This window comes from Enoplosus armatus, chromosome 6 (assembly GCF_043641665.1).
Source record: "Enoplosus armatus isolate fEnoArm2 chromosome 6, fEnoArm2.hap1, whole genome shotgun sequence".
Lineage (NCBI taxonomy): Eukaryota > Metazoa > Chordata > Actinopteri > Centrarchiformes > Enoplosidae > Enoplosus > Enoplosus armatus.
In genome coordinates, this window is record NC_092185.1 from 146,422 (window position 1) to 172,658 (window position 26,237).

Sequence of the window (26,237 nt, forward strand, 5' to 3'; positions counted from 1 at the left end):
GTGTCTTAATGCTAATGTTAGTTTTTTAAATTCCAATGTTACTTTTTTAAATGCTAACGTCGCTTTTTATGCTAACATTAAGGATATTCATATTTAAAAATATTTCTAAATTATTTTTAAGTCGTAACAGAATAAAGTTGTAATAATTCCAGAATTAAGCCTTAATATTTCTAGAATAAAGTATATGTAGTATAAAGTATTTTGAGAATAACATCCTGATATTATGAGAACAAAATGTCGTATTGGCAGTGCTGACTGTCGTGTGTTTTTATCCATCTGCTGTGAAACAAACTTCCAATAAATGAAACATTGTTTGAACATTGGCTTGTTCAGGTGTCAAAGACTCACCTACATGTTTCTGTTGGACTGTTTAGTTTTGATTTTGAAATACGTTTTCATTCTGGGTCTATAACAGCAAATTTTTCGCCACATTAGCAGTTTATTTCTGTGCATATGAATGACTGTCAGTCCACCACTTTGGTCCAGACTGAAATATCTCAACAACTATTGGATGGATTGGATGATTTGTTTTTATGAAGAGTTCCTAGCTTCTTCTGGTGTTTTGTCAGTTCCCAAACCACCTCCTTCTGGACTGGAGGAGGACTGACCATGATTTATATGTAGCCCAAAGAACAAAGATGGATTGTAATCAGATTTATTATCTGACCAGCAGTGACGCAGATATTTCTAAATTAAAGTATTGTTAATCTCATCTGGATTTTATCTGAGACTGACAAGTGCAAATGTGGCCTTTCACCTGGTCTGGGACTAATATCTAGACTGGACTACAGTCACAAATCACCTAAAGTAGTTTAAGAAAACTTGCAGCAGATTCTCAGGATATGTAGCGAACTTTAACTCGATTTGCGTTGTCTCTGCTGTGATCTGTCTGTCTGCTGATGCTAACAGGGAGGCCAGTCCACAGGTGAGTTCCCTCGGTGCAGAGGAGAGCAAGAAGAAACAGATGATAGACTCCTTCAGGTTCTTATTTGGCAGGTAGTCAGGGGTGTTGAGGGGAGGACCAGAAACTCACTCTAAAGCTCCACCCGGGCGGGTGGACCACTGCCACCAACCACAGACTCGTCCGCCGTCTCCTCGGCATGTCCGTGCTGCAGGAGGCGTTTCCTGTACACTCTCTGGATCACCGTCACTGCCACCTCTTCCTGTTTTCGCCGCAGGGTGCTGCTGATTGGTTCCCACGACACCTGTTGGTAACAATAATCATCTATTAGGTTTGGTGTAGGACACTACGAAGTAAAATAAAAAATTGAGCAAATGCTCAAAATTTTGATAAAGCTGGTTGTTGTGTTTTCTATAACAATGTCAGAACTAGAACTCCTGTTTAGTTTATAGTGATGGATTTGTATCTTTACTACAGACAGCTCTCACTGTCTTCTATTTGACTGATGTGCACTGTCAATAAAAATATAGATTAAGTTACTTTTAACCCTTTTTCTCCAATGTGAACACGTAAAACCTCACCCCTCCCACCCTAAATCTATTGTGTCTCAACTATTTTCTCTGTTCCAATTTCTTTTCTAAAGAATTAATTTATGTAATTAAGTTTATCACATATCTAATGCTTCCATGTTTAAAAGGTTGGCCTACTCAGCTGCTGAAAGATACCACACACCTTTATAAAGACAGTCATAGTCAGTGTTAATCCAGGTTTAAACTGCATAAATGGCAAATATATACAACAGCTGATTCACAAATATATTTACCAATGATGTCTGTCCATATATATACATACAGTGGGGTCCAAAAGTCTGAGACCACATTGAAAATCTCAAGTATTTTCACGTAAACCTGGAAATAATCACAGTTTGAGGATTCAGAAACATTTAAAAACACAAGAAGTTACGACATGTAAAATGAAGAAGAACTATTTCGATTCTGCAATCAAATTTAAGTAAATTTGTGGCATTGACCAAATGAACTCCTTCGTCCAAAAGGTCAGATGTCTTTGAGTTGTGTCCTTCCATTGAAGCATGTGTTCAGATGACACTCAGGTGGATCTGATCTCCTCATCAGAGGCTCGTTCAATGAACTCAGCTGGCATCAGAACTCAGTGAAAGTGTCAGAAGTGTTATTCTGAGCAAAGAGGGGCTTTCTCAGAGTCAAATCATGGCCAGACTAAAGGTTTCTAAGAAAGCACTGCATGGAACCCTAAAACGCTTTGCAGAAATGGGTTCAGTTGTATCCAAAGCTCGATCAGGCAGACCAACAGTGACCACACCATCAGAAGATCACATCAAGCTTAGTTCCCAGAGAGATAGAAAAGCAACTTCATCACAGGTACACAATCTGCTAAATAAAGAACGCCAGACTCCAATCAGCAAAAGTCCTGTCAAAAGAAGGCGGTCTTGTAGTGGTCTCAGAGGACCAGTAGCAGTTTCTAAACCACTTCTCAGAAGGGGAAACAAGGCCAAACTCTTGGGGGCTAAGAAATAGCAGCATTTTACTGTGGATGAAGAAAAGTCCTATTTACTGATGAATCCAGGTAAGAGATTTCTGGCAGTAAAAGAAGGGTGTATGTAAGGAGACGAGCAGGAGAGAGAATGATACCGCAGTGGATCAAACCAACAGGGAAACATGGTGGTGGGAATATTCAAGTCTGGGGGGGTTTGCCTACTCTGGAGTCGGACCTCTGCAGTGAATCGACTACACCCTGACCAAGGAGAAGCACCACTCCATTCTTCAGAGACATGCTGTACCCTCTGGTCTGCATCTTTGTGGAGAGGGATTCATACTGCAGCAGGATAAGGACCCCAAACACACCTCAAGGCTTTACCAGAACTACTTGAAGACCAAAGAAGACCAAGGAGTCCTGACTGTCATGGACTTTCCTCCACAGTTACCTGACCTCAACCCCATTGAACTATTTATGGGGGCACTTGAAGACTCAGAAAGCCAAGCCTTCTGTGACATCACAAGAAGCCCTCTGGAACATTGTCAGATCATGTTGGGATAACATGGGTCATCAGGTTTGGCACAAAGCTGTGGAGTCCATGCCAGCTGGACTGCATGCTGTCATTAAAGCAAAAGGGGGACATACCAAAGATTCTCTGAAATCCTTCTTTCAAAGATTCAACTTTTCACTCCTGTTGTTGAGCTGATATTGTCATTTGTAATGAAAGAAACAGTATTACATTTGAAACAAATGCAAAATAGAAGTATCTTGACTGGTGGTCTCAGACTTTTGGACCCCACTGTATGTGCACAGCACCTTAAATGGGTAAAACACAGTAACTTAGTACATATCAGGGTCCATACATGTCACAGGTGTGTCTCTCTCCCTGTGTATCGATCTGTAAACACTTTGTTAGTACACTTGATGATGAAACACTTGAGGTTACCCAATCCACACACATCTCTACAATCAATAAATCAATCAACTTTATTTAAAGTGCAAAATCACCATGCAGCATGGTCCCAGTACACTTTGCAATAAAAGAAACTTAGGACAAAACATACAGTAAGCTAATAAAATTAAAATTAAAAAATAACAACAACCACATTAAAAACATAAAGGTTAAAGGGATGTTTGAGTATAATAAATATTTATATTTCAATTTTCAATTCAATTCAATTCAATTTTATTTATATAGCGCCAAATCGCAACAAAAGTCAAAATAAAACAACCATATTTAAAAACATCAATGTTAAGGGATGTTTGAAAAAGTGATGGACCCGACTGATTCTAGGTTCTAGGGTAGGCTGTAATGAAGTGAATAAAGGTTCAAAACGTTTTCAGTCTTGATTTACAGATGTCAATGGTCAAGCTTTCAGAAATAATACAGCGATCAATGTTAACACTCAAATTCTCATACAACTGCCCACATTTGGCAGCTCTAAAAACTAATAATTCTGTTTTGTCAGCATTTAACAGAAGATCATATCCATCCATGTGTCTATTTCTGATAAACATGCATCTAAATGTAGGAGTTGGGAAAGGTCATTTGGCTTTAGTTACAGGTACATATAGCTGTGTATCATTAGCGTAACAATGGAAATGTACACTGTATTTGTGAAGGATGTCACCAAGGAAAGGGAAGCATATATATAGAAAAAAGCATAGGACCAAGGACCGATCCCTGGGGAACACCAAGCTCCACTTCAGAAAATTCAGAGATGGTATTATTATAATTTACACGTTGAGTTCTATTTGATAAATATGAATGAAGCACCATCCCCTGGATACCAATATACTTCTCCAAGCAGCTTCGAAGTATGCTGTGGTCTACGGTGTCAAAAGCTGCAGTCAAGTCAAGAAGCAGCAACAATGATATTAAGTGAGAATCAACAGTAATTAGTAGATCATTGATAGGATAAGGATAGCCTTGGTACTGCGTTTGTCTCATTATTGGATTCGATCAGCTACTGTCAGAGGGTACAGAAACCCACTCCCTGTTTTAATCACACCCTCAACCTGGTTCTGACATATGGACTTGAAATTGAACATCTAATAGTCTTTCCACAGAATCCTTTGTTATCGGACCATTATTTAATAACTTCTGAATTCCTATTACTGGACTACATGCCATTAGGCAAAAAAGCCTACACCAGATATCTATCTGATAGTGCTGTAGCTAAATTTAAGAAAGTGATTCCATCGGCATTTAATTCAATGCCAAGTCTCAATACAACTGAGGACTCCAATGCTAACCTTAGTCCCTCCCAAATGGACGGTCTTGTTAATAGTGCCGCAGGCTCAATGCGACTGACACACGACTCTATTGACCCCCTAAAAAAGAAGATAATAAAACACAGAAAGTCAGCTCAATTCAATTCAATTTCATTTGAATGGTATAACACCCAAACCCGCAAACTAAAGCAAACAGCGCAGAAACTTGAAAGGAAATGATGCTCCACCAAACTGGAGGAATCACATTTAATTTGGCAAGATAGTCTTAGAACTTATAGGAAGGCCCTCTGTAAAGCCAGAGCAGCCTATTACTCATCATTAATAGAAGAGAACAAGAACAACCCCAGGTTTCTCTTCAGCACTGTAGCCAGGCTGACAGAGAGTCACAGCTCTATGGAGCCATGTCTTCCTATAACCCTCAGCAGTAACGAAGAGGCTTTATCCAACTATAGACCTATATCTAACCTTCCCTTTCTCTCCATGATTCTTGAGAAAGCAGTTGCCAACCAGCTGTGTGACTTTCTACATGACAATAAGTTGCTTGAGGACTTTCAGTCAGGTTTCAGAGCTCATCATAGCACAGAGACAGCACTGGTGAAAGTTACAAATGACTTTCTAATTGCATCAGACAAAGGACTTGTCTCTGTACTTGTTTTGTTAGACCTTAGTGCTGCAATCGACACCATTGACCATCATATCCTATTACAGAGACTGGAACATTCAATTGGCATCAAAGGAACCACACTAAGCTGGTTTGAGTCGTATTTTTCAGATTGATCTCAGTTTGTACATGTTAACGATGAACTCATGGAGTTCCACAAGATCCTGTACTTGGACCAATACTATTCACCATATATATGCTTCTTTTAGGAGATATTATTAGAAAACATAAATTTTCATTGCTATGTGGACGATACCCAGTTATCTCTACCGATCAAGCCAGAAGAACCTCATCAGTTAGCTAAGCTCCAAGCATGCCTTAAGGACATAAAGACCTGGATGACCTGCAATTATCTGATGTTGAACTCTGACAAGACAGAAGTTATTGTTCTTGGCCCTGAACACCTCAGAAACACAGTATCTAAGGATATTGTTACTCTAGCTGGCATTGCCGTGGCCTCCAGCACCACCATGAGGAATCTCGGAGTTGTCTTTGATCAGGACATGTCTTTTAACTCTCACGTAAAACAAACACAGCTAAGTTAACAATGAATATTCACATGTATTGATTTGTTTTATTGGGGGTTATTGTTGAGATGTATTTTCAAAATTACGTTATTGAGTAGCCACATCGCTAAGTGGGTGTTAGTTATGCTGCACACACATACTCATAGAACTTGTTACCTCTAGTAACTACTATGTCTTGCAGGCTAACTAACTTTCCTCTTTTCCACCCTGGCAGCTTTTTATCCTACACAACACACACACACACACATGCTCTTCAGACATACACACACGTGGAGAGGAGATTCAAAGCTTCTGCTTCACATGCTTTCTTTGTTCTGGCCTAACACGTGTGTTCATGCTGTGCATGTGGAGACAGAACAAAGAAACACACACGCTTTAAAGTGCGCACACACACACACATACCTTTTAGTTCTTTTAGTTAATTTTATTTAGTTTGATTGTACATTGTGTGTTTTGTATTTATCTTTTAAATAAATGCTTTGAAATATACATGCTGGCGTATTTAATGTTGTATAAGAGTGAAGGCTGCCAACCTCTACTGTGTACTGTGTATGTGAACTATTGATATGATCATTTTCCCTTTATGGGTGCTGCCCCAAACATGAATTGGATGTATGTACCAATCAATGCAATATATAATTAAGTGCCTCTTAAAGGCTTATTAATTGTTACATATTTTGGTATCCTTTAAGGCATAATCCCACAACAATAAAAGGCAAGTATAACATTAAAATGTTGTTTATAAATGCAAAAGTGAAATTGAGTTGCAGAGAATTGCATAAAATACTCACCCACTGACTAAAACTACAAAATATAAAGTATTGAATAGAATAGCATAAAACCTTGGATGGTTTGGCCCCAAACTTTTCCTCCATTCTGGTTTTGAGAGTGTCCATCTCTCCTGAATCACCCAACACCTACACACATAGAGTATAATAATAACAACAACAACAACAATAATAATAATAATAATAATAACAATAATAATAAGAAGTGATCAGGTGATGTTACCTGTGTGGCGAGTGCAAGAAGGACATCCACACAGTGGATCTTGTCTCCAGGAAGTAGAGGCAGATCCATGTGGATCAATTTGATGGTGTTTGGTTTAGGAATCCTCAGAGGATCCTGCAGAGTGTCGCAGAAATCTGACAGCTTACTGTGGAACACAGTACAGTCCATTAGAATCGACTACTGGCCATTAGAGACCATATGAGCTTTTTAGTGTCCATTGATGTCTTTGAAAAGTTCCAATCTGGCTTTCAAGTAAAGCATATCATTGAGACTGTTCTACTTCGTGATCAATGATCTGGTGATGGATCTGTTCTGATTTTACGAGATTTAAGCTCTGCATTTGTTATACTACATCAGAGTATCTTAATCTGCCATCTAAAGCCACAAAGACAAACCAACATAAAGATTGTTTCCACCAACTTGCACAGATGTTTTAGTCTTTGACAGTCAGGAAGGAGCATAAACCTGAGGACTGAGTAAATTTACCTGACAACACACTGAACCACTGGCCAGTAACCACTGGAGATCTGGAGGTATACAACCCTGCAAATCCAGCAAGGACGACAACTGTCAAAACAAACATGGACGCCAACCAGCAGCTTCACCTGTTTATATGCAGCAACATTTGTGCTGAAAAGGCCAAAAAAGAGGAAAAAAGCCTCAGAGTTTGGTGAGATCCTTGATCAAGAGGCGTGTAGGACTGTGGAGCCCACAGAGGGAACTGAAGGTGACTGAAACGAAGGGTTATGGTTTGTAAAAAGAAGCTAATTTAGATAAAGCTGTTTATTTACAGGCTGTTTATTTACAGGTAGGGTGTAGGCCAACACACAGGTGACATCATCGGTCGACGATGTCAGTCGCAATATCAAACATGTTTAAAATAATTCTTTAAGAGAACAACTGGCAGTGACTGGATCTGAAGACCTCAGATTGGACTCTTTACATATCACACTATGTGATTTTGTCTGCCAACTGTCAATGCCAACTGACCCAGACTGGAACAGACCCGGTCCAACTTGGCCCCGTCAGTTGTCACACCCAAATCATATTCATCATGTCTCCACCTCAAGAGACACTGTAAGTTCCGCAGACACTGCTCTACAGAATGTCATCTACTGCCTCTCTGAACTGTTGAGTACCTCAAGGCTCTGTCCTAGGTCCATTTCTGGTTTCTATCGACATGCTTCCAAGTAGCCAAATAAATACATAATCATAAGGTGTCTTTTCATTGCTACACAGATGAGGCACAACTTTATCTGTCTATAAAATCCAGATCCACCAGCAGTATCATAGTCTGCTTCTCAGACCCTTGTTGCAGCCACGCCCACTCTATCTGTCCCTGTCTCCAGCCCCTGTTCACTTCTCCCAGGCCATGTACTTTCTTTTAACTCCCAGACCTGCATCCTCGAGCACTAGATGTCCTCAGACTTTTCCACCAGACTTCCTCATTCACCTGCTCACCTGTTCTCACTCCCCTCATCAGCTACTCACTACATATACCAGTCCAGATCCTTTGTTCCTTTGTCCGTGTGCCTAATTGCTTTGTTCCTGTTTTGGTTCTGTTTACCGGTCAAAGCAGATGACCGCCCACCTTGAGGTTTCTGCCTCTTAAAAGGAAGTTTTTCCTTGCCACTGTCGCCATAGTTCTTGCTCATGGTTGGAACTGTTGGGTCTCTGTAATAACATTATAAAGAGTCGGTCTAGTGTCAAGAGATGACTTTTGTTGTGACTTGGCGCTATATAAATAAAATTGAATTGAATTTTGCCTTATGATATTTTCGCCTTTGAGTTTTTGTCACCCTGAACCTGCCTGCCAGTCTTTTTATACCTACCAGTAAGACTTGTTCTTTAAACAATAAATCTCTGAAGTCAACCTATTGTGTGCATTTGTGGGACCCCTGTTCCCACACTAAACCTGTCTGCCTAATTAGACATTATTAACCCCCACCTTGGACAAAATTATCCATGCTTTCATCTTCTCCTCCAGAATATATTATTGTGACTCTGTGACTCTTTATCTGCCTGTGTGAAGTTTGGACTCACCTGTACTGTATGCACTGCAAAGCATCTGGGTCAAACTTCCTCCAGGTTTTATAAAACATCTGGAGGTCGTCGTCACACAACTCGGTGTCCTCTGACTTGAAGGTCTCCAGGATGACGGCGATGTACAGGTGGACCACCAGCAGGAAGGACAGGAGGATGTAGGAAGTGAAGAAGATGATGGCAACCGCTGGGCTGCCACAGTTCCCTCTGACCACTGATCCTGGGTTCTCTATGTTGGGGTCGCAGTCTGGAGGTGTGTTCATGATGGGAATCATCAGACCGCCCCATCCAGTTGTCGTGGTGATCATAAACAAACAGATTATGCTGTTCCCAAACGTCTCAAAGTTCCACATGTCATCAATCATGGCTTTCTTCCTCACGTACGCAAAGTTAAACATGCCGAAGATGGAGAAGGTGAACATTATGAGGAGGAGGAGGAGGCCAATGTTGAAGAGGGCAGGAAGTGACATCATAAAGGCCAAAAGCAGCTTCCGGATACCCCTGGCACAGCGAATGAGATGGAGTATACGACCAATACGTGCCAATCGGAGCACAGGGAAGACAGTGAGCGAGAAAAAGTACACCGCCATAAAATCACCAAGGAATATGCCTGAAGGGAAACAAACAAAGGAAGACATCTGAAACAGCTTCTTCTTCCCCTGTTACACTGTGAAGCTACACAAGATGTCGCACCACCTGCTGGGTGGACTGATAATAATAATATCTCTTTTCCACTACAACAGAGGTTTTCAGACTGTGAGGTGCCTCCCCAGGGGGAAGTGGGACTGTTGGGGGGGGTGAAGAGGGGGGGCAAAAGACACTGTGAAGGTGAAGGGGACATGTGCATGAAGGTGTTGTAAAACAGGAAGTTAGTTATTGTTTGTCAGCAGGTGTTGGTGTTCTTTTTCTCAGAGCCATTACTCCGTCAGATCTGAACTCACAGACATGAAACACACATTGAATCATTCAGTGTGACTTACATCTCCAGGGGATCATTATCTCTGATGTCCCATATATATTAATACATAGAATAAACCTCCATAACCCTAACCCTAAACCCTAACCCAACAATAGCAAAAGAGGTAATAATATACTGTAGATTACGTAACCCTTAACATTTATCTTGTATAATCTGTACATAAACACATAATAAATTGTTAATAACACACTATAATGTAGTTGTAAGCAGTGTGAAAGTGTTTCTTAATGTATTAGTTAACAACTATAACTCCTCCTGTGGACAAAAGTGGAGGCTGCTGTATAAATGGATAATGAATGACAATACAGTAAAACACAGCTGTTATAACATAAAATATGTCTTCATAGGAGACGTTAGAACAGTGTGTTATAAACCATTTATCTTTATATGCTGATTATACATAATCAATAGAGAGGGGGACTTAAAGTAAAGTGTAAAGATATTCTTTTACATTTACATTGACATGACTTTTCCTTGGCATCGTACAGCATCACTGCTCTCACATCGTTATGAGAAACAAACCTGGACCACCAGCCCCAATAAAACCAAGACCAAATATTCTTTGCACACAGTAATAGAATGAATTAATAAAAAGGTGGTTTCAAATGTGATTGCAGTGAATTACAAGAGAAAATATAGCAAATATAAAAGATCAGACCCAAAGAAAGAAAATAAATTTAATTAATTAATTAAAATGTTTTGAATTTTTAAGGAGAAGTTAATTGGAAGAGGTTAGTGACAACAGCAAATGTTCATACCACATGGGAGCTCTGAAAGGATCCCAAAACAGAAGACATTAGTGAGGCAGCATCCTTCCATCTCAGTAACACTGCTCGTCTGGCTAGAAGTGTGGTGAAAGAGCAGCACACTGCTGCTTCATTAAGCTGTTTTATGGGAAACGTTCAAGACTTGAACGGGGCTAATACCAGCCGGTAGCGGCTCCTGTGTCACTCGCACAACCCGGAGCGTCTTTTTTAGTGGCCAACACTGAAAACAGTGACAGTGACTTCAGGTACCGCTGAGTCTCCACCTTGACTGACGGACAGAAAGAGGTTCAGAGTTGTTTGAACTGTTAGCTTAGCATTAGCTTCAGCAGAGGTAAAGAGTGACAGAATAGGGCATATGGTTGAATGGTAGGAAATTCTGTAACACTAATCCACTCTGTTAACTACTAGCTCACAAGTAGTAGAGGTAGGGTCACTACTATTGTAGTATTTCTACAAACAAAAGCAGAAGTATTTCTCTGTCCTCTCTGGTTGAAGGTTTCAAGCCTGTTTCAACTGTAACCACACACAGCAGTGCAGCAAGGTGACAAGTTAAACCACTGGAGGTCAACAAAAAACACAATTTTCAGGTGGGTGGAGTTGCTCTTTAAACTACGGGTCTTTAAATTTCTGTAGTGGAAAATATCTAAAAGTAAAACAGGAATGGACATTTTTGTGGGATAAAAAGAAATTATTCCATATTATTATTATTATTGGAAGAAATATTCAATTGTATAACCTGTTCTTCAAATACAAGAAGAGTGAGTTTGTACATTGAACTAAAATAAATGTTAATGCATCTAAATGAATCAGTGTTCTACAGTGACGACACTATGATATCACCTTATGAAAACTTGCCAACTCACCTACGATGGACGCGATGATCACCACAAAGTCGACGATGTTCAAGACGTCAGTGAAGTAATGCCGTCTGAGCGCGATGATCTTTAGAATGAACTCTGTGAAGAAAATGATAATGAAGAGGAAGTGTAACCACCGCAGGATGACTTCTTTCTCAGAGCTCTGGTCATCTGTCTCCACCATCAGAGTCACCATGTTCAGGCAGATCAACACCACCATGAAGACTTCAAAAGACGGTTTGGTCACCAGGTCAAACAGCAGAGCCTGACACCGATTCTGAGGACGAAGAGGAAGATCGGATGATGTTAGAGCCGTAGAAACCAGTGAGAGTTTATTGTAAATTTATTTTTCTGAGTTTATTCTGAATATATTCTGAGTTTATTCTGTCCAGGTTTTAATGATATACAGGTTCTGTATATAATATGGAACATATGAACCTGGTATTTTTCGTGTCTCTGTTTATATGATCAGAACAGTTTCCAGGTTTCTGTTTGTCTTCATCAACATCTCAGACCCTCATTTCTGTACCGACTGAGTTTAACAACAGTTTCGTACTGTTGTTAGTACTCCAGATAACATATTCAGGCTCAAATAAATATAAGCTTAGTAAGGCCTGATCACATCAGGAGTCTGACCTCCATCCTTCAGGATGTGACACACAACGACACACAAACACACAGACTGTCTCACCTGAATCTATTAATGTAACACGCAGACTGTCACACAAGCACTTTATTTAGCTCAGTATATTTCCATCCATCCATTTTCTATAACCACTTATCATTAGCAGGGTCATGGGCTGGAGCCAATCTCAGCTGACATTGGGCAAGAGGTGGGGTACACACTATCCTGAGCTCCACACCTGTATTTACGGTGTGCTTTGAACACAGTGCTACAGTAAGTAAGTGAACCCACCTGAGGTCGGGGAACAGGTTTTCTGGAGAACGCTTTCTTCACAGCCTTGTAATATTTCTGCTGCCTTTCTGTCGTGAAAATATGTTTCCCTCCAAAGTAAAGACAAAAGTAAATATAAAGTTAACTGACTGAGATAAACATGGCAATGTTCATCTCTAAATCGACCTTTTACTTTTACACTTCCACAGAAGACCTGAACCTGAGTTTATAATGGCATCTGGACTGGTGTCATGGTAACCATCCAACTGTCTGTCTCTCTGAGTCTGTCTGTGTGTCAGTGAGTATACAAACAAATCTTGTGTCTCTCTCTGTCTCACATCCTGTCTGTCTCACAACCTGTCTGTCAGTTTGTCTGTCTCTCTGTCTTTCAGCCTGTGCGTCAGTGGTATACAAACATATCTTGTCTCTCTGCAGGTTGTCGATGACGACTCTGATGAAGAAGTTGAAGGTGAAGAAGGAGATGATGATGAAACAGATGAAGTACAGGTACATGTACAGGTTGGACTCATAGACCGGCTGAGACTCAACCTACACACACACACACACACACACACACACACCGTAGTTACTGCTCTCTGTCTGCAGAGGGCACATCTTTTCCTGTCGTTATAAATGGGAACAGCAGTATCAGTACCAGCACCAAGCCCCTTTCATGTGTTATGTGTGTATGGGAGCAGAGATTGATATTCAGAGAAATCTATTCAGGGAAAATGGCGGCACGGCTGTGTTGTGAATGAAATCGGTAACGTTGCAGGGACAAGCACGTCTTATTCCACCTATTCAGGCATCGCCATGCCATGTGTGAAAAGGCGCAAGACGGAAATGTTCCTGAATGTAGCTGCATGTGTGAATAGTGAATATCACTAGTGGTGCCTGAAAGGTTATCCCAGTAATTCATCGGGAACTATGTGTGAAAGAGGCTTCAGTGCCAGTACCAGCACCAGTATCAGTATCAGTATCAGTACCAGTATCACTACAGGTACTATCACCAGTATCAGTATCAGCTCCAGCATCAGTATCAGTATCAGTACCAGTAGAGACATCAGTTGGTGTACTGACCTGTCTGGAGTCCACAGCTGAGTACATGACCTCCATCCAGTCTGCTGATGCTGCCTGATAGAGAAACAACACAGAACTTCATAATAACAACACTGAATTTGTTTTCTAATGTAAACTCACATTAACTTCAGGCTGCAGCAAAACTATGACCACACAGCAAATTTCTGTTGATGATGAGTCTTAGTAATGTCAAAAATGCATTGACATATTATAGTAATATTAATGGATTTGTGTCATTTTTATTTCTTCATTTATTTTCTACATTCTACATTAACATTTTGATCTGTAACCATGGAATCAGACAACAACAACCCTTTAGCCAACAATAAATTATGTAACGGTACACAGCAAATGTGTATTAACGTTATCGGGTTGTTTTTTGGGGGGAGATTTTTGTCATTTTATTTGGCTGATTGAGAGCCGCTGCTCAGCTACAGACTCCCGTTCAGCGAGCTAACCCAGAGAGGCAGCAGGGGAACACAGTGTGGCGCGTTACAGACTGAATATTTTCACCTCTAACTCGGTGGGTTAGGGATTTATTTAGACCACAACGGAGTTGGTGATTGTTGGAACGGTGGAAAGACTAACCACGGCGGTTTTGATTTGTTTTTGTCGCCTTTGAATGAAGTGTGTTTTATGATGAGTTAACAAGGCAGTAAGCTAGTCTCAGTCCGGTGGGAGAGAGGAACTTGAATTCAGAAGGTATGCGGTTGTGTTTTTCTGTTTAATAAGGAAAGTAGGTATAACATTGACATTTTGTGAGTTTATTTATGAGATTAAAAAAGCTAAGACAGTTTGTGGAGCGTAGCTAACTTGCAGCTCGTGCACATCTCCCAGCTGAAATAACGGGGGTTGCCGGTGTTGTATCCGGCTCGCTTCGCAAACACACCTGTGTGAATATATCGGCAATTGCTGGCCACTGGGCTGGAAAAACTTAACATATCGCTATCTAGCTGTAAGTTAGCTATACAGCATGGCTCTGGCATTGGAAAGCACCAGCGAAAGAAAGCACCAAGCTAACAGAGATCAGCAGGACGACGGCTCACCATCGGCCCCGTTAAAGGGCAAAAAGAGAAAGAAAGAGAAAAAGGAATAATAATAACATTAATAAGAGGTATAGTGCTTTTTTATAGGTGCAGCAGAGTGCCAACATTCTCGTTGCACTTGGCACTGTTGTGTTGGGATCATACTGATGACGTTTCACAGGTGTCACATAGGTTCTGAAAAGCCATTTATATGTCTCCTACTTTTAGATCTCCTTTGAGTTGGAGCACAGCATAACATCATTTGGTCTTGAATATCCATAAAACTTGTGTGGTCCTCTGTATAGCTGACATGGAGTGGGTCTGATGTTATGAAGCTCCTTAACTGTATTTAAAGAAGTGGTTTCTAGGGATGGCGTATCTATGGACTGGCTGATCAAAGGTCATTAGTTTTCCTTCTATATACAAATCAGGTACTGGAATCAGACCTTTGCCAGCCCATTGTTCCATCAGTCCACCATCAGCTCTACCAGGGGGAAAGTTATCATTACGCCATATCGGGGTGCATCCCCTCTATAGACGTGCTTCAGGCCAAACAGGCAGGCTATTTTTAACAAATGGGTTTTTGGTGTGATACTTGAGTTTTTTAACAAGAGCAGAGTAAAGATATGACTGGACTGGCAGACCCGATGTTGTAGTGCGTTCAATAACTATTTTTTTAATTATCACAATTATCAACTGTGTATCTGGAGAAATCCCCAAAAGATTTGATTAGACTAACAAGTTTTGGGATAGATGTCAAATTGGACAGAAAAATAATTTTAACCGCAAAGAGCGAAATAACGTGATGTTTGAAATGAAAAACACAAAAAAACCTATAACTGGTTCTAGAGGATCTTCTGGACTGATGTGTTACAAACATCAGTGATGGCAGATTGTTTACTTCTACCTACAAATGCTTTTATTGTTTTCTAGCTCAGACTGAATCACTTCCTGTGTGTGTGTTGAGTGTTCAGACTGACCAGGATCAGCAGCGACAGGTAACCATTCCCCACGCTGTCATAGTTTAACCTGTTTTCCTTCCAGCGGACTTCAGTATTGTTTTCCATCACCAGAGATAAACACTGGGTCTTGTTGTCCACCTGCTCAGGTAAGAATACTTCTTCTGACGTCTCATTGAAACAGTAATTAAACTTTCCAGCAAACAGATTCATTCCCAGGATGCTGAACATCAACCAGATGAACAGAGCCACCAGCAGCACGTCACACATGGGCCGGATGGTCTGGACCAGAGCCTGCACCACCACCTGCACACAGACAGGTAGAGAAACAGGTAAAGACCTGCAGACAGACATGTTGACACTTTGAGGTCTGGTCTCATCAGAAAGTGTCTCAGTAGCAGTGTTTCCGTTGAAGTGTCCACCTCAAGTGAGCGGAAAAAAATGTTTGAACAATTCAGAATCAGAATCAGAAATACTTTATTGATCCCCGGGGGGAAATTATTATTGAGGACGTTTTTTCGAATTTTGCCGTCTCCATACAGCTTCTGTAATGCGAAACTTCAAAATATGTTTATGAAAACACGACTAGAGAAATGAATCATGCAGAGTGTCTTTGTCTCACAGGGCAACTTGGTGAACTACTGTAGCTGGAGAGCTAACTGCTAACATGCTAGATAGCCAGGCTAGCTCTCGTCAGTCACAGGGAGCTTTTAATAATACAGAATTCAAAGAGTTCAACTCTGTAACAGCAGAGTTCAGACTGACAGCTGTTATTGATCTCTGACAAAATAGTCAATACTCAATGTAATACAGACACTCAGATATATATATTATATTCATATATTTATTGATTAGTATGTATGTGTTGATATCTGTACATATGCAGTTCTGTTAAACCGACAATAAAAACATGACGCTTCACGTTCAAACAAACTAAATATTAGATTTTCAGTCTGACATTTCATAGGAACACAGACTGAGTCAGACCTTCTGTGTGTGTGTGTGTGTGTGTCTGTCTGTGGTTTAGTATCTGTCTCACCCTCAGGGCCTGGAAGCGAGACAGGGCCCTCAGGGGCCCCAGAGCTCTCAGAGTCCTCAGAGACTGGATGGCACCCAGTTGAGAGAATCCCAACATGTCGGCGGTCAGAGACACCAGAGACACCTGGTGATGACATCATGAATCACTGAAGGAACAGTTTAAATCCAGCTGCTGCTTAAAGGAGCCGCGAGCTTAGATTAGCATAAAGACTGGAAATCGAGGGAAACAGCTTATCTCAGCCCTGATTAACATGTTATATCTCCTTTTATATCAAAAACTGAAGTCTAAGACTGAGACAGAGAATAAGTCTATTCCCCAAAACGTAAACTGTTTCTTTAACTGAAGCATCAGGCCAGTTGCTATTAGGTAACCCTGCAGGTTAATTTACCTTGAGGTCAAACTGTTAAACCTGAACTGTGATTTGAACAGACAGTTTCCAGCCCATCAGAGAGCAGATTTGCTGTGGTATAATGACTGTAGGCTGCTTCCTGTTACAGTTATCAATGCATTACCAATAATCACTGTTATTGATTGTGTTCTTACGTCTAAGATGAGGAAGTCGAGCCAGCACCAGGCGTCAGTGAAGTATTTCTTGAGTCCGAAGGCAATCCACTTGAGAAGCATCTCCAGCAGGAACACGTAGGTGAACACCTGGTCTGCTTTCTCCAAAGCCATCTTTAAGACCAGACGGTGCTGCAGGTGAATGTCCTCAAACACCTGTTGGCATACACACTCATGTTAAGTCTGTGTTAACGACCCACACAAAGACCTGATGCTGAGGCAGACTGAAGCTTTCTAACGTTTTACAGTGTCTTTGTCCTTTGGTCTTTTGCAGTGCTGTATTTTTATGTAAGTGCTGAATACTGCAGACATTCAATACTGCAGTACTTGCAGTACTTAAAGTGACATATGTGACATTGTGTGTAGTGACTGCTCACTAGTGTTTATGTCCTGACTGACTGTATGTCTGATCTGAAAACTGTTTGATTTTGGAAAAAAATAAAATAAAATAAAGGAAACATCTTTATTGTCTGATCGCTTTTTTCAACAAACAGTTCTGTTTTACGTTTTCTTTTATTTTAGCATTTATATCTGTCTTCTGTCCAGAAGTCACTATCCACCTGTATGGTGATGACATTGTCATTTGTCTACATGCTAATTCCAACAGTGTTGCCAACTTTGCAACTTTCTCATTGGATTATTTTACTGGTCCATGTTGGAAATAAGTGTTTTCACTTTAAATTTTAGCATTTATATCTGTCTTCTGTCCAGAAGTCACTATCCACCTGTACGGTGATGACATTGTCATTTGTCTACACGCTAATTCCAACAGTGTTGCCAATTTAGCAACTTTCTCATTGGATTATTTTACTGGTCCATGTTGGAAATAAGTGTTTTCACTTTAACGTGTTATCCCTAATCCAAAAATAACAACTTGGCTATCTAAATTCTCTAAATCTCCTAGCTGTATAGTTCACCCACTCGATCCTGACACTGAATTTATCCAAAACTGTTTTCATCATAAGAAGAGACACCCAGACACAAGACATGGCATGTCTGTGTATGTGTGTATATTTTTTATGTCCTTGTTTTAATATTTTATTGTCAAATTAGTTTTTGATATTTTGAGCACTGCTGTTTATCTTTGCTTTACAACATGCGGTCGGGGTCCAAACAGCACGTTTCTCCTGAGGAGACTGAAAGGTTTGAATGTCAGACCGGACATTTTAACAGCAGTATAGCGGCCACTTATCAGATCAGTCCTCACATTCAACGTCACATCTTGGAACATACAACCAAAATCACCGGCACCACTCAAACCACACCCTCAGACCTTTACAGTCACACAGCAAAAAGAAAGGCAGACTCCATCTCTGAGGACCCTCCACACCCCCTTCACCTTCCATCTGCAGTCGCTTCAGAGCACCTCTGCATAAAAGAGAACTTACAAAAACTCTTTCATTCCCAATATCCATTTCAAACAAGGTCAAACAGATTGTCCCTACTGCACACCTGCTTTTATTTCTTTATGGAGCCCCTAACCTACAGTTTTCTATCATTATGTGATGGACAATAAAGTGTTTTGAATCTTGAATCTTAGTCATCTTGTCTCATTTTCCTTGTGAAGCTCTGTGTGACATATCTTTGAAAGGTCCTGTTTAAATAAAGTTTACTATATCATTATAAGACAGGAGTACATTAAAATCACTGGGTTAAAAATTGACCCAGCGTGGGGCCAATAATGGCTGGACTTTAATCAGCATTCATTGGTAGAAAAGCACCCAAGACAAGAGGGTTCACAACACTGAGTCACAACAACCCACTGGGACTGTGACTGTTAGTGTTAAATAAGACACTGGTCCACTGAGCAGCTGCAGGGTCGAAATCTGATCATGTGGGAATGAATATTGTATAATAATGTAAAATAATAGAATGTTTGTGTTTACCAGAGCTGCACTGCTCAGCAGGATGATGAAGATGATGAAGGTCTCAAAGTATTTGTGTTGTATGACAGAGAAACAGGCTCTCCTGAAGTTAGACCAGACCCTCCCACTGCCCTGGGATGTGTGTATGTCCAGGAACGGACAGCAACGGCAACACTCTGAAATACACACACACACATACGGACTTATCGGAACTGTTATTGATTGGCTCATCTTCATCATTTTCATAGAAAGACTCGTACTGTTGCTGCAGCAGTCCTCCAGTGTGTTTCCTTTATGATCTTCATCGCCTTTGTCCTCCTGGACTTCAAGATGTTTCTGCACATCAACACAATCAACAGAATTCATCATTATTACTATGATGTTGAACTCAGACAGAAGTTATTGTTCTTGGCCCTGAACACCTCATATACACAGTATCTAAGGATATTGTTACTCTAGCTGGCATTGCCCTGGCCTCCAGCGTGAGGAATCTCAGAGTTGTCTTTGATTAGGACATGTCCTTTAACCCTCACATATAACAAACTTCAAGGACTGCCTTCTTTCACCTCCGTAACATTGAAACATCAGGAAGATCCTGTCTCAAACAGATGCAGAACAACTAGTCCATACATTTGTCACATCTAGGCTGGATTATTGCAATTCCTTATTATCAGGCTGTCCCAATAAGTCCCTGAAGACTCTCCAGTTGATCCAGAATGCTGTGGCACGTGTACTGACAGGAACCAGGATTGTTCCAAGTTTGGTCCAGGCTGGATCAGGTCTGCCCGGACCAGCCCCTAGTTATGCTGCTATAGGCCTAGACTGGCCACAACTGATTAGGGAAGCCATGTTTCTATGGAATTATTTCATGTATGATTTCGTTCAATTAGTATGAAACAACTCCCATATTTTCCTGATCTGTAGATTTGTTTGATCAATTTGAATTTTAGTTTTTGCACAATGTGTAAAATGTCTACATGGTGAAAATCAAGTTATCACAATGTGAAAAAACAGCTGCTACAGCTGAGTCCTGACGCGATTGGTTAGGGCTAGATGAAGAGTCAGAGGACACACAGACAGACACACAGACAGGCAGGCTGACAGACAGACCGACTGACAGACAGGCAGACTGACAGGCAGACACACACACAGACAGACCGACTGACAGACAGACAGACACAAAGACAGGCAGGCTGAGAGACAGACCGACTGACAGACAGACAGGCAGACACACAGACAGACAGGCAGACAGACACACAGACAGGCAGGCTGAGAGACAGACAGGCAGACACACAGACTGACAGACAGGCAGGCTGAGAGACAGACCGACTGACAGACAGACAGGCAGACACACAGACAGACAGGCAGACAGACACACAGACAGGCAGGCTGAGAGACAGACAGGCAGACACACAGACTGACAGACAGACAGGCAGACAGACACACAGACAGGCAGGCTGAGAGACAGACTGACTGACAGGCAGACACACAGACAGACAGACAGACACACAGACAGGCAGGCTGAGCGACAGACACACAGACAGGCAGACACACAGACAGACAAACAGACAGGCAGACACACAGACAGACAGACTGACAGACACACAGACAGACACACAGACAGGCAGACACACAGACAGACAGGCAGACCCACAGAACGACAGACACACAGACAGGCAGGCTGAGAGACAGACAGGCAGACACACAGACTGACAGACAGACAGGCAGACAGACACACAGACAGGCAGGCTGAGAGACAGACTGACTGACAGGCAGACACACAGACAGACAGACAGACACACAGACAGGCAGGCTGAGCGACAGACACACTGACAGGCAGACACACAGACAGACAAACAGACAGGCAGACACACAGACAGACAGACTGACAGACACACAGACAGACACACAGACAGGCAGACACACAGACAGACAGGCAGACCCACAGAACGACAGACACACAGACAGGCAGGCTGAGAGACAGACCGACTGACAGACAGACAGGCAGACACACAGACAGACAGACAGACTGACTGATATTAATATCCACAGAGATAAGCCACTAATGAATCTAAGACCCAGGTTTTTGACTGAGACTCAAAGTGGCTGCAGACACCTAAACATATAAACATATAATTTCAGTCTTTTCTCTGTTCAACTGCAGGACACCAGAGACGTCATTGTCATTCATGTCATTCAGTCAGTTGAACCGTGAATATCAGGAAAATGAGATGCACTTCATTAGTTGTAAATGTACATTTCAAAAAGTCCAATTTATGGAGACGCTGAGTATCTGAAGTATGCCCTGCCGCCCTGCTTCAGACACTACAATTCAGTTTTAGGTGAAATACTGCAGTAGAATAGAACATGGTTTACCTGCTGCTGTTTCTCTTCGTCTTCTTCATTTTCAGGTGTCTTCAATTCAATCTCGGCCCCAGCAATGGGGATCCTCTGGGATTCGATGTTATGGTAGTTGCTGGTCAGGTTGCCGTGGCTACCACTGAGGGCCTTGACCTCTGTCTCGTCTGAAGTCACAAAGTTCAAGGCCAGGTAGTCCTTCCTGTTGTCTTCCTTACTGTCAACCGCTAACGATAAAATATAAAACCAGAAGAAAATCAGTAAATCAAACGATTTACAGTGAAAGTTTCAGTTTGCACTCACAGTAAAATAGGACTGAGAAACAAACCAGAAATACCAAAAAACTGACACACCCTGAACTCTACAAAAAATGATAAAAACAAAATAACACAACCAGACGGAAGCAAGTCAACTTTTCATAATATCAATGATGAGAAAAGTAAATAGGTCAATAAAAAGTCTTTGCTTTAGTTCCGGGTCTGGTCCTACCTGTGTGCTTTGGGTTGACATGGTTCTTTTTTCCCAGCAAAGTCCAGATATGTTCCAGGATCCAGGTTTTGTTCCAGGCCACAGCCCTTATGGCGATCTGCAGTTTGTTTATTTCCATTTCTTCTGGAGCTGCCAGACTATCACTGCTGAACGAGCTCAGCAACAAGGACATGAACAGATTCAGGACCTGAAACAAGACCAGGAAAACATTCAGACCTGAAACAAGGCCCAGGAAAAGATTCCAGACTTGCAACAAGGCCAGGAACAGATTCAGGAACAAATTCAGAACCTAAAGCAAGGCCAGGAACAGATTGAAGACCTGAAATGAGACCAGGAAGTAAATCAAGAACAGATTGACGACCTCCAACAAGGCCAGCAACTGATTCAGGACCTGCAACAAGGCCAGGAACAGATTCAAGACTTGAAACAAAACCAGGAATAGTTTCAGGACCTGCATCAAGGGTAGGGACAGATTCAGGACCTAAAACAAGACCAGGAACAGATAGTAGACTAGGAACAGATGCAGGACCTGCAGCAAGGCCAGGAACAGATTCAGGGCATGTAACAAGGCCAGGAACAGATTTAGGAACAAAATCTGGTCCCGCAATAAGGCCAGGAACAGATTCAGGACTTAAATTCAGGAACAGATTCAAAACCTGAAACAGATCAGGACCTGTATCAATATTGGTAAAAAAAACTTCATACTTGGTTAACTTTTTAATTGTTCCCCATCAGCAAGCTTCAAGCCAGAACCCCCAACCTTTGACCCCAGACCTGGATCTGTTTGTAGCGACAGCTGACATGCAGGACAACTAGTGACGGACAGGAACCAGCCTCAGGTCAGAAAGTGTCTACCTGCTGAGACTCACCAGCAGGTTTCCGATGACCACGACCATCATGAAGAAAATCAGACACTTAGTCTGACCTGAGACCTCCATGCAGTCCCACATAGTCTCGATCCACTGTCCACACAGGATCCTGAAGATGAGGATGAATGTGTGGAAGAAATTGTTCATGTGCCAGCGAGGAAGCTCGCAGTCAAATGCAATGCGACAGACGCAGTCTTTGTAGTCCTTCTGGAACAGCTGCATGCCGATGATGGTGAAGATGAAGACCATGATTAGCAGAACTAGAGTCAGGTTCCTCAGAGCTCTCACCGAGGTCCAGATAATCTTTATCAACATGTGGAGGGACGGCCACCACCTGGCCAGCCTGAAAGCTCGCATCTGCACAGGAGACACGTAGACATACAGGTAAGGAGACAGGTAGACAGACAGGTTAGGAGACAGGTAGACATACAGGTAAGGAGACAGGTAGACAGACAGGTAGACAGGTTAGGAGACAGGAAGGCATACAGGTAAGGAGACAGGTAGACAGACAGGTTAGGAGACCTGAGGACATTACTTATTTAATAATAGTATAAGTAGTATATATTATTAGTATTGAATAATATTATTTGATCATTTTTGTGATGATGATCATGTTGATGTCACACTGACCAATAGGAAGCAGCGTGGAACGTCAAACATAGCCAGCTCCAGCAGAGTGATGGCGACAATGATGCTGTCATAGATGTTCCAGCCCACCTGTAACCATGGCAACAGAACCACCGCACACATGTTACCAAGGGAACAGCTGTCAGTCATCATCACTGAGCTGGTAACAACAGGAAGTCTGACCTGGAAATATCCGTATGGGTCCATGGCTACAAGTTTGAAGATCATCTCAGCTGTGAAGATCACTGTGAAGACCTGATGGGGGTCAGGGGTCAGGGTTAGGATACTGAGCTCATCTGATTGAGAGAAGTGAATTCATCCGAAACTGATCCAGAAACTCAATTAACTGAAGCTGCAGATTGTAACATCTGTAACGCTGACTGCACCAGCCCCTCACCGAACACCACTTACCTCAAATACTCTGCTCTTCTCACAGATTTTCTGGACCATCACAACACTGTTGCACACTTCACCCAGTGGAATGAATGTAACCACTTTCATCTCAATGTCAGGAAAACAAAAGAAATAGTAATAGGTACCCCATCACTCCAGAACCCCATCCTCATCAGTAACCAAACAGTTCAAACATCTCGGACTCACACAGGACAATAAACCCAGCTTTGACCAGCATAAAAGGGCATTCAAAAATGTAGCCAGCCATCCGTAAACTCAAAGGACTCTATGTCGCCCCCCACCTCCTCTTAACCCTAACCTGTTTCTTCAACATGCTCTCTCAACACCACAGGCCCGCTCAATCACCACTTCTCTGTACTGCCCTGTGGGCACAGGTACAGGTCCCTGAGATGCAGAAGGACTCGCTTTGGAAAAAGCCTGGTACCCTCAGCCATAGCAGTCCTAAAAGGGGGGACTCACTGAGGGAACTACAAGTCTTGATTTCATGTTGTTTTGCCTCATGTCCTGTCGTATTTCTGTCTGTCATTGTGGTGTGATGATGTGTGTTAAGTGTAATGTTGATTTTTCCCTGTGATGTACAGTGCTGTGAAAAAGAAGTCTAACTAACAAATACCAAAAATCTTAGCAGTGTAGTCTTTAGCTTCAGCTCACTGTTCCGTGATTAGATGTTTGTTAGTTGTATAATTTCCCCTCGGGAAACAATAAAGTATTTCTGATTCTGATTCTGAAATGCACCTTGGGAGTCGTAGTTGTCTCCTTCGCAGGCTTCTTGTACCTTTGACTTTTTATCAAAGAAGCAGACATTTTCTAATACAGTTGTTCATATTTTGTTCTGATGATTGAACAGTTTCATGTCAGTCAGCAGCAGAACCTGGAATAACTGCTCACACTAAACAGTTCAATAACACAGGGGTAAAATGGCGCTGCACCACACTGGTGGCAGCCTGTTACAGCAGCTCCGTAACTTTCGATCTGTTTTTAGACTCTTTAGTGTGTTTTTTGTGTACTTTTTAAATTATTTTCATATACACGGATCCCTCAGCAAGTACGCAACTCTGGATGTTCATCTGGTGACATTAGTAGTTTGCCTCTTGCTTTTTTTCGGACTTCTGGACTCTGCCTCGGAAAACTCAATAATTCAGGATCCATTGTTTACACTCAGGATCAGCTGTTAGCCCTGAACCGCACACCGCTTCTCAGCGCGGAGAGACCGGACATCCCCGCGGAGATAAGGAGAAGTAGGAGAGGCTGCAGGGCTGGAATAAAGCATCGGGAGCGGAAAAGACGGTATAAACCATGTATACCGTCTGTCATCATGGGGAATGTAAGATCACTGATGGACAAGATGGACGAGCTAACGGCAGTCTCATGTGCTTCACAGAGACGTGGATGAATGAACTCTCCCCGGACTCAAACGCAACCCTGGATGGCTTTCATCTTATTCGGGCCCACAGGAAAGCTGCGGAGAGCGGTAAGAAGAAGGGCGGGGGTATTGCTATGTTTGTAAACGAGAGATGGTGCAACCCGGGACACATCAGGCATTGCTCTCCTTCCCTGGAAACTTTTTTCATAAACTGTAAACCCTACTACTCCCCCGGTGAGTTCGCTTCATTCATTCTGGTCGGTGTTTACATTCCACCGGAGGCCAACGTGCAGGACGCACAGCGCGCACTCGCCGACCAGATGCTGGCAACGGAGCAGACCAACCCGGACTCCTTAGTTATTGTCCTCGGTGACTTTAACAAAGGTAACCTCAGACACGAACTCCCAAAATACAAACAGTTTATTAAATGCCCCACCAGGGAGGGGAACACTCTGGATCACTGTTACACCACAGTCAGTAACGCTTTTCACGCCGTCACCCGTGCTGCACTGGGACACTCTGACCACGGCATGGTCCACCTGATTCCCGCATACAGGCAGAAATTAAAACTTTCTAAGCCTGTTGTGAGAACTTCGAAGAAGTGGACCAGTGAAGCTGCAGAGGACCTGCAGGCGTGTTTGGACTGTACTGACTGGGATGTTTTCAGGACTGCCACCAACAGTCTGGATGAGTACACAGAGGCTGTGACTTCATATATCAGCTTCTGTGAGGACTGCTGCGTACCAACTCGGACCAGGGTGACTTACAACAATGACAAACCCTGGTTCACAGCAAGACTGCGACAGCTGAGGTTGGAAAAGGTAGAGGCGTTTAAGAGTGGCAACAGAGCAGAGTTTAAGGAAGCCAAGTACAAGTTAAGCAAGGCGGTGAGAGAAGCTAAACGACTGTACTCAGAGAGACTACAAGACCAGTTCTCCTCCAACGACTCTGCTTCTGTGTGGAGGGGGCTCAGGCAGATCAACAACTACAAGCCAAGAGCCCCCAACTCTGCTAACGACCGACGCCTCGCCAACAGCCTCAACGACTTCTACTGTCGCTTTGAAAGACAATGGGACAGCCCTGACACCATCCCCCACACCATCACCCACCAGCTCCAGCCCAACAGCCCCAACCCCCTCATCACACCTGGGGCTGAACTCTCACACCTCCTACCACCACAGCTGCCCCCCACTCCTCCAG

The 26,237-nt window shown here is 42.3% G+C and overlaps 1 protein-coding gene across 1 annotated transcript in view; it reads right to left on the reverse strand.

Annotated features, from left to right (window-relative positions):
- Positions 1–599: 599 nt before the first annotated feature.
- The window catches only part of LOC139287126 (sodium channel protein type 4 subunit alpha B-like), a 46,925-nt gene continuing 21,287 nt past the window's right edge, over positions 600–26,237 (reverse strand). The window contains exons 14-31 of the mRNA XM_070908112.1: positions 23,444–23,515; positions 23,264–23,350; positions 22,634–22,990; positions 21,765–21,951; positions 21,297–21,502; positions 19,178–19,268; positions 18,939–19,093; positions 17,035–17,208; positions 16,492–16,614; positions 15,470–15,758; positions 13,469–13,518; positions 12,809–12,937; positions 12,410–12,505; positions 11,500–11,770; positions 8,891–9,500; positions 6,848–6,992; positions 6,679–6,753; positions 600–1,205 (exon numbers count right to left, since the gene is read on the reverse strand). Coding sequence (XP_070764213.1) covers positions 1,035–1,205; positions 6,679–6,753; positions 6,848–6,992; positions 8,891–9,500; positions 11,500–11,770; positions 12,410–12,505; positions 12,809–12,937; positions 13,469–13,518; positions 15,470–15,758; positions 16,492–16,614; positions 17,035–17,208; positions 18,939–19,093; positions 19,178–19,268; positions 21,297–21,502; positions 21,765–21,951; positions 22,634–22,990; positions 23,264–23,350; positions 23,444–23,515 — 3,288 coding nt within the window. The 3' untranslated portion in view covers positions 600–1,034. The remainder of the gene's footprint in view (positions 1,206–6,678; positions 6,754–6,847; positions 6,993–8,890; positions 9,501–11,499; positions 11,771–12,409; positions 12,506–12,808; positions 12,938–13,468; positions 13,519–15,469; positions 15,759–16,491; positions 16,615–17,034; positions 17,209–18,938; positions 19,094–19,177; positions 19,269–21,296; positions 21,503–21,764; positions 21,952–22,633; positions 22,991–23,263; positions 23,351–23,443; positions 23,516–26,237) is intronic.